The 9,341-nt window shown below is 38.6% G+C and overlaps 1 protein-coding gene across 1 annotated transcript; it reads left to right on the plus strand.

Annotated features, from left to right (window-relative positions):
- The first annotated feature begins 2,804 nt into the window (after positions 1 to 2,804).
- LOC131427147 (deoxyuridine 5'-triphosphate nucleotidohydrolase) lies at positions 2,805 to 3,445 on the plus strand. Its single transcript, XM_058590083.1, has 2 exons — positions 2,805 to 2,908; positions 2,966 to 3,445. Exons 1-2 carry the CDS (start codon positions 2,805 to 2,807, stop codon positions 3,303 to 3,305), a joined length of 444 nt encoding a protein of 147 aa, XP_058446066.1. The 3' UTR covers positions 3,306 to 3,445.
- The last annotated feature ends 5,896 nt before the right edge of the window (positions 3,446 to 9,341 follow it).

The raw sequence follows: 9,341 nt of genomic DNA on the forward strand, positions 1-9,341 counted from the left end.
TGATACAAACAAACTCGAAACAGTTTATGAAATTATTAACAAAATGTCTGAAAATAACAGCTTATTTTATAATTTATAGAAGTTAATCGTTTGGTTCAAATAATATTTCCGAGTAGATTTCATAATTAATGACGAGTTACCTAAGATGATATTTAAGTAATAAGAGAATATGTTTTAATAAATGCAAAACGTTGTGACTATGTTAGAATTAAATTAGGATAAGAATATTATGTAAAAGTGATGCTACGGCGAAGAAAAACTTATGTAAACTGCCTTAAGAAATAAACGTATTTATGAAAAAAAAAAAACCACACTGGTGTCCAAAGTTAATTTATTTAAACCCAATATAAGTATAACCCTAGTCTTGAATTCTCTATAACCAGTTATTTGAATTCTTTTTGAGTAACAAAAGAAATGTATGGTTTATTATAGTTTGATTATATTCCGTCGAAATGAGCTATGAGCTGTGAGAGCTGTAAAAAACACATGCCCCCATTACAGCAAAACCTTTATTATAATAAACGCTCTAGCGGTAACAGTGCACACAAAATTTATTCTGTATAAACAAATGTGAATCACGTTCGGATCTCGAAGAAACATGCGAAAGCTAAATATATAATTTTCATCACTTTCTAGCACCGTGAATATAGTTGGCTTGCTGTGAATTATGACACTAGAGATTCTCTCTTACCGAGATAAGGAGAAACAGTAGTAGGGGTAAATATTGTTCGCTCTCTTCCATTCTCGTGCATGGACAGCCATTTCAATAAAGCACCAAGGCTCATGCTTCCCCAAAAGCGACATTATTCATAAATCAGGTATATTCATGAATATCATACACCGTGAAGCATGTATACTCATCTTCACTGCTTCGTTCATCCATATCCTGGTTATTCGATAAGTGCACAATACTTATAACGATTTTGTTCAATATTCGAATATAGAAATATAGAACGAAGGCATGTACCAGTTTTAAACTTGACAGTAGAATTGTTCGAAAAAACAAAACCAAAACGGCTTGCTGACACAGAGTAGCAAACAGGACACTCAAATTCGATTTTTTAATCATTTCAATGGTCATTTCTAATATTCATTTAGTTGGGGCAATATACGCATGTGTCATGTTGGCACCACGTTAGCCTATCAAAAACAACCAATCTGTCATCTAGGCTGTGTTTTCTTTTTTATTTACCAACAGAGTTGCCATTCATACAGAATTATGTATAATGTAGTGATTTGTACACGTCCATGCGGATTTCATGTAGGATACAGATTTAATATATATTGCCAAGACTAAATACAGAATTGTGGCTACTTCTCATCCTATAATGCAATACAAAATTAAATCCATGTTTTGTTACGATAGTTACCTGCTTCAGGCCTGCCGCCACTTTATTTCGTGTGAAAATTATCAACATAATCGAAAATAGCCTAGATGACTACAAGTTCATTTTACACCGGATCCGATAATGAACTTTTTAAACATTCCGTGCGAGAAACTAATTGAAAAGAATAAATATTACAGAAATGTATATACCACAAACCAATAATCGGTTTCACGTACCTGAGAAGACATTTCTCTGAACAATATTGAGAAAAATAAATTGTTTCCTTTAAACATCGCTAAACAAGTTAAATATATTATCAAAGTAATCCCATAATTTATTGCGACGATTCATTTTCAAATATTATACAAAGCCATCCCTGCAAGCAGCTGATCTGTGTTGACAAACGAGGGGGAACCAACTAGTAGTTTACATAGAACGAGGGGTGTACCAATCGTATATAGTTCGCGCAGCTCAATATAGGTGGAACTAGTTCCCCACACAAATTTATTTTAGAAGAATTTACTCGTAGTGTCATGTCTGTTAGTTTGTGGTATTATTTCAAAACTTCAATTGAATTTAAATCGAATATATGGGTTATTATTCGACTACTCGATTAATAATTCGATCACTACTATTGAAGTTTTTAAATTGTTCGATTACTTAAAAAATCGAATATCTGTTTCAAATTAATCTATTAAATATTACTCGAATATTATTCGATCGGCATTACGATATCCCTATGCAAGTTTCGTTCGAATTTACTGGGCTTAAGCTTTTACACGCAGAGAAAAAAGTTGTAAAAATAACCAAATTTGGGTTTCATGCAACGAATTCCTTCTTTATTAGTGACAATAGAAAATATTGCTGCATGAAACTGCAAAACAAGATAATCAACTTTACTCAGTTGGTTAGTTTGTTTCAAGCCACATTTGGATAAAAACAACAAATATTACTACCAATTTCAAACAATTTCACAATTCAATTTGAAAAAGTTGTTCTAAATGAACGAGTTTTAGATAAAGTTAAGAATTGTTGAACTTCAAATTAGCAAATTTTTAAGTTGAAATAAATTACCTAAAATTTAACTCTTTCAACTAACACTTTTGTTTGTTCAAATCATACATTTTTGTTTGTTTTTAAGAATAAAATGATTTCTTTCAAACTAAATTACAAGGTAATATTTTATACCAATTTTATTTCGATTTATATTTATTACTTTTACTTATGAAACACGTACAAACTTTACACGCGGGAAAAAACAATGCCCCGGTGTAGCTCGACAAAATTCTCTGGGATGTATCGTAACAGTTAAGTCTCATAAACACTTTGTGTCAACATTTTTATAGCAAATTTGCGCGCAATTTTCTGCTTTCAATTTGTTTCTTCCTGGCCTTGCATCAATCGATATTAGTGTCTGTTAGCTGTTTTGTGGACAAGTTCTGTTGTGCATTAGTCATTTTGTAAGAAATCCTAAATATGAAACCAGAAACTAAATGCGTCTTACGGTTCGCCAAACTAACGGATCAAGCATATGCGCCGACGAAAGGTTCTGAAAAGGCGGCAGGATTCGATCTCAAAAGGTAATTAATTTCTGCAAGTCGGTGTTGCAATTATATTCCTGAAATAACCTCTTGCAGCGCATATGAATGCACTGTTCCCGCACGGGGCAAACAACTAGTGATGACTGACATCCAGGTTCAGGTTCCGGAGGGATGCTACGGTCGGGTAGCGCCTCGTTCCGGACTAGCAGTGAAAAACTTCATTGATGTCGGCGCTGGTGTCGTGGACGAAGACTACCGAGGAAATCTCGGGGTAGTTCTTTTCAATCACTCTGACGTTGATTTCAAGGTTGCTCGTGGAGATCGTATTGCACAGTTCATTTGCGAACGGATCTTCTACCCGGAGTTGGAGGAGGTCGGCAGTCTAACCGAGACAGAACGTGGAAGCGGCGGGTTTGGATCGACCGGTACACAGTGATCTGGTTGCAGATTGCGTTGCGAATACATTTAGAATAAGAATACTTTTACATTTCTGTTTATAAAACCTTGCTTGTATGGCTTAATTTGTTGTAATAAAATTACTAAACTTGTGTTTACAGAACCATTATGCCTAGTATTTTTGGATTTGCAGATGACGCGAACGAGCGGAAAAGGCGTACGGCACGTGTTTTAAAATTTTAATATGGAATATTAACAATTGTTTTTTTTTCACCTACTTTATATATCAATTGATTAGTTATTATGATACAGTCGGTTTTCTTCCAAGCATTTTCCGATACTGTGTCCCTATCTATATATTAATTCATATGTTCTTTGTATATCAATACAATCGGCAACGTAAAGGTTGTTCGCAAATAGGATTGAATAAAATATCTTAAAAATAAAACTTGGAGTAGGTAATCCCAGAGACATAACCGCGAGATTGACGTTGGACTGCATTCAAAATGTGTGTAAACAATCGATTTGATACCGTTCGACCGTTTAAGATTTAGATAAGCATTGAAAAGGACCATTCGATTTTAAAAGATTGCGTTTGTATTTCAATCTCTCTGTGACGCTTAACGCATTCCGCAATTGGCATGGCGGGTCTCGACGAATTATGCGAACTTTCGTTATCGCGCTTCCTCTTGGCCTTTACCACGTCGTATTTTGACTGCATGTATTGAGATATATTTAAGCCTTACAAAGATAAAAGATCTCTACGATATTAAACACTGTTCGGAACATTTTTCTCATGCGATGCATCAAAACGATAATTAGGTTTGGCACGAACATGACATAACCTCACAAAATGATCTTTTTTTGACAGTCGACGTGTATTTATTTACAGTTTAAAAGTTCATCAGAGGTTCATCGTTTGAATATAAAAATTGCGAGTAGCCTCACACTAAATAGATTTATACAAATATCGCTCCTTGATGCTGGAAAAACATACAGGGCAATTTTTTAGTTCTTTTCACTGTGGAACACGTTTTTAGGTTGTGAACCATTTCGTGGTTGATTTTAACTTTTGGTTGAAATCTGATATTGATGTTGTCAAAAATAACCCTCACGCAGAAAAATGGAGCTTGTTTGAAAGAACAAAACAACTAGTAGTTTTTTCAGTTTGATTTTTTTAATATATATCTAGAATAAGATTGTTTAAAGTATTAAAACATCTGCTCACGATTTGATACGGTTTGTTTTTGAGATTTTTTAAATAAAAGTGACTATTTGCAAAGTGTAAAGATGATTGTTTGAAATGTGCACTTCGATTTTTTGTTTAAGCTTGTTTGTAAACAGTACCGCTGAACTGTCAAGGATGAATTTTTGTTCATTCGTGACGTCACGATAAAAAATTCAACACCGACCAGCTGCTTGCAGGGATGCCTGATTTCATCAAAATATTTGAAAATGAATCGTCACAATAAATTATTGGATTACGTTGATAATATATTTAACTTTTTCGCGATGTTGAAAGGTAACCATGTATTTGCCACAACGTTGTTCATCTAGACTATTTTTTATTGTGTTGGTAGTTTTTATTGGGCAGGATGACTTTCGGACCAAGTAAATCAGCAAAACTTACGCGAGTAATCTTTTTCAATTTTGTTCTTGGTTACATTTATTATTAAAAAAAAAAAAAAGGTTAACAACAAACCGAGGGAAAGGTGCAAGGAAATATACTGTAATAATATCCTACTCAGTTTGGCAGTAAATTATTCCCTAATACTCCCACTTAATTTACACAAACTCTCAGACCAATTGCTGAGCGATGTCGCAAAAATGACCCAAGAGCCAAACCTTTGGTCAATATGTCCGCTTCTTGTTTTTCTGTTGGTATATATTTTAGTTCAATGCTACCTGCTTGCACTAAATCTTTCACAAAAATGTTCTTCACGTCAATGTGCTTTAGCTTGCTACGATTTTTCGGCTCTTCTATTGTTTTAATCGCTGATTGATTATCTTCAAAATAACACACCGGTCTCTTCATCGGAAACCCCAATTCCTTGAGTAGCCGTACCATCCAAACTCCTTCGCAAGTCGCGTCGCAAAGTGCCACCAGCTCTGATTCAGTGGACGATAAGGATACAGTCCGCTGCTTTCTTGTTGACCAGGATGTTGTGCACCCAAATACCTTGAAAAGATAACCTGTTACTGAGCGCCGATCGACGACATCATTCGCCCAGTCGGCATCGCAGAAAGCCATCAACAAAGGCACGCCATCGTGACCAGAATACTCCAGACCTACGTCTGTAGATCCTCGTATATACCGCAAAACACGCTTCAGGTACGTCCAATGTTCATCCGTCGGGCAGCTTTGAAATTGGCTGAAATAATTCACCGCAGCTGCCAAATCAGGACGGGTGGTTAAAGACACATAAATTAAACAGCCTATCAATTCCCGATACGGCTTGGACGTTCGATTCGATTCCTCCCCTTTCTGTAGCCGAAGACGACTCTCCATCGGGACGGAACTCGGTTTACACTCTGACATGTTGAATCTTTGAAGCAAATTTTCCAAATACCTGCGTTGACTAATTCGCATAATACGTTTGTCTGCAATCCTGTCTATCTTCATTCCGAGAAAATTTGTAACTTCTCCAAAATCTGTCATCTCGAACTCTTTCGCCAGGTAGCTTTTCATTCTTCGTATCTCATCCAGATCATGGCCGATTATCAACACGTCATCTACATAAAGAATCAAAAAAATCTTCCTTAGTCCATCATCGCAAACATACAGGCATTGATCACAGTTTGTTCGTTTGAACCCAAGCTTAGAAATATAACAATGAAAACGATCATTCCAAGCTTTAGAAGCTTGCTTGAGACCATAGAGTGATCTGTTCAGTCGGCAAAAAAGCTCATCTCCTCGTTCAAATCCTTCTGGCTGTGTCATAAATATTTTTTCAGTCAAGTCTCCGTATAGGAACGCTGTTCGTACATCCATTTGGTGGATCAACATGCGCTCCTGGTTGGCTACAGCTAGCATCACCCTCAATGTATCTAATCGTGCAACCGGCGAGTATGTCTCCGTGTAATCGAAACCGAAACGTTGGCTGAAGCCACGAGCAACCAGACGTGCCTTGTATCGATCTGGTACCTCGCCTTCACCGGGTTTTATACGGAGTACCCATTTACACGTAATCGCTTTCCGACCTTTTGGAAGCTTCATTAGTGTCCACGTATTGTTTTTCTGGAGTGAATCCATTTCCTCCTGAATTGCGGATTGCCATTTTGGCCAATCGGACCTCTTTTTCATCTCGGCTATGCTGCTCGGTAGGTTTTCAACGAACTCAGTTGCACTGAGAGCAAAACCAGCGAATGTTATATCGTAATCCTTCAGTCTTGTAGGCGGCTGTATTTTTCGTCCACTGCGTGTTGAAACAATATTCTGCTCATCTGCAGCTTCCACTTCGATATTATCATCACAACTGTCAAAATTTTCAGACTCTTCATTATGATCACTTACTAGCTCTTCCTCACAATCATTATCTTCTTCCAATCGTTGATCATCATTAGCAGCAACTGGATCGATCTCATCAGTGTTCATAGGTTGCGTTGGACAGCAGCCAGTTTGCTTCTTCTCATCATCGGGTACTCTTGACATTTCATCAATGATAACATCTCGAATGGTGACAATTTTACGTGTCCGGGGATTCCATATGCGATAGCCATTTGTTCCGTAACCCACAAAAATTCCTTTCCATGTTTTCTCGTCCAGCTTTCTTCGCATCTCTTTTGGAATATGACAGTATGCTGGGGATCCAAACACCTTTAACTTCAAAACATTGGGTTTTCTATTCTCGAACAACTCAAACGGTGTCATCCATTGATTGATCGCACTAGCTGGACTCCTGTTAGCTAAGAATGCAGCTGTTTGCACTGCTTGTCCCCAGAACTTGCGGTTTACTCCTGAGTCAAAGAGCATAGAACGGGCCTTCTCTACCAACGTCCGGTTCATTCGTTCACTAACTCCATTTTGTTCCGGTGAGAATGGCGCAGTGAGCTCCATCTTAATACCTTTGGTTCTACAAAACAATCGCATCGCTTTACCTGTGTATTCCCCGCCATTGTCGGAACGAAAACGAGATATTTTTACACCAAACTTAGCCGTCATTTGAGCGTCGTAGTCTTTAAAACAACCAACTACTTCATCCTTTGTTTTGATTAAGTAAACTACGGTGAATCTAGACCAATCGTCGATGAACGTTACAAAGTACTTCTCCCCACTCCAACCGATTGGTGTAACCGGTCCACAGACGTCGGAGTGCACAAGCTCCAAAACCCGGGTTGAATGACGGATCTCTTGCAACGTGAACGGATTTCTCTTTTGTTTTGCCGCCACGCACGGTTCACAAATCACTACAGTTTTATCACTGTTAACTTCCTTCAAACCCTTTACCATTCCTCTCTTTATCAAACATGAAAGATTTTTCTCGCCGAGGTGGCCGTATCTACGATGCCACAACTCCGTCGCTTTACAAATCTGACCAGAGAAACATAATAAATCACACTCACCATTTCGTGTGTGGAAGTTGAGTTCGTAGAGCTTTTCTCGCCTCTGACCGGTGGCCACTACCACCGAGTTGCGTAGAATCTCCACCCGTCCTCTTTCAAACACCACTTTCATGCCAAGAGATTCGATTTTGCTAATTGAAAACAAATTGCATCTCGCTTCCGGAATGAACACAGCACCAGCTATCGTTGCTTCGATGGTTTTTCCTGCGACCACCGACAGAACCGGAACATTACCAGCATACTTCGCCGTCACCCATTCTCCACTTTTCGCTACGGCAATCTTCATCGGTTGGGCTAGCACCTCCAGTTTGGTGAATAAACGTTTATCGTTGCATATGTGCTCGGTTGCTCCCGAATCTATGTACCACAAGATACGGCTGCTTTCTTTGACATCATCAGGACCACCAGTCAGGAACATTACACTGGTTTCATCTTCTTCCGCGATGTTTGCTGAAGGTTTTCCTGCAGATTTCTTCCTCTCAGGACAATCGAGCAGCTTGTGCCCCTCCTTCTGGCATCCGAAGCATCTAAAAATCCTTCTATTCTGCTTTTGTTTCCCCGCTGTAGTACCGGAAAACGCTGTCGATTCATTTTTTGCATTCGAGACGTCTGCTGATGCACTTTTTCTTTTTATCTCCTCATCAAGCAGTCGACATTTCACAAAATCCATCGTTAGCTGCTCTTCCGGCTGTGATTCAATAGAGGTAACGACCGCATCGTATTCGCCTCCCAGCGAAAGAAGTAAGCGGCAAACCACATCGATATCATCCATCTGACCACCAGCATTGCGATAAAGACGAATTAGACGGTCGAATTTTATAAAATGTTCCTGAAGCGAACCTTCCGTGTACCTTAACTCGTGCAATTGTCTATTCAGATGAAGTCGCTTAGCAACACTCTTTCGCTCATAAACTTTAACTAGTGCATCCCACATTTGTTTGGGCGTCTCTCGTCCTTGCAAATGTTCCAGCTGGTCGTCATGGATTCGTGCAACCAGCATCGACTTGCACCTCTTGTTCTTCTTCTCCCGTTTTTCCAAAGCTTTCTCTTTCCGTGTTTTTACAGCTTCTGAATCCGTCGCTTCGGTTTTCAGCTCCGCCATATCCGGAATTTCCACCTCGATACACTCCGCTAAGTCGTATTCGTCCAGTAGCGTCAACATCCGGAATTTCCAGGCCACAAAGTTTGTACCGTCAAACACCGCCACGCGATTAATAACGTCTCGTTCTTGATCGGACATTTCTCTGCGATCCTCGACCGAAACTAACTCAAATTAATCGATACGCGATCAGGAATCGTTCCTGGGCCCATAACCTATTGGGCAGGATGACTTTCGGACCAAGTAAATCAGCAAAACTTACGCGAGTAATCTTTTTCAATTTTGTTCTTGGTTACATTTATTATTAACAAAAAAAAAGGTTAACAACAAACCGAGGGAAAGGTGCAAGGAAATATACTGTAATAATATCCTACTCAGTTTGGCAGTAAATTATTCCCTAATAGTTTTCACCCG

Source organism: Malaya genurostris, chromosome 2, assembly GCF_030247185.1.
Source record: "Malaya genurostris strain Urasoe2022 chromosome 2, Malgen_1.1, whole genome shotgun sequence".
In the NCBI taxonomy this organism is placed as follows: Eukaryota; Metazoa; Arthropoda; class Insecta; order Diptera; family Culicidae; genus Malaya; species Malaya genurostris.

Excerpts from the sequence above, each read along its gene's own strand:
- LOC131427147 (XM_058590083.1), top strand. The coding sequence starts at position 2,805 with ATGAAACCAGAAACTAAATGCGTCTTACGGTTCGCCAAACTAACGGAT. Across the intron at positions 2,909-2,965 it reads GCAGGATTCGATCTCAAAAG|CGCATATGAATGCACTGTTC; the intron begins GTAATTAATTTC and ends AACCTCTTGCAG.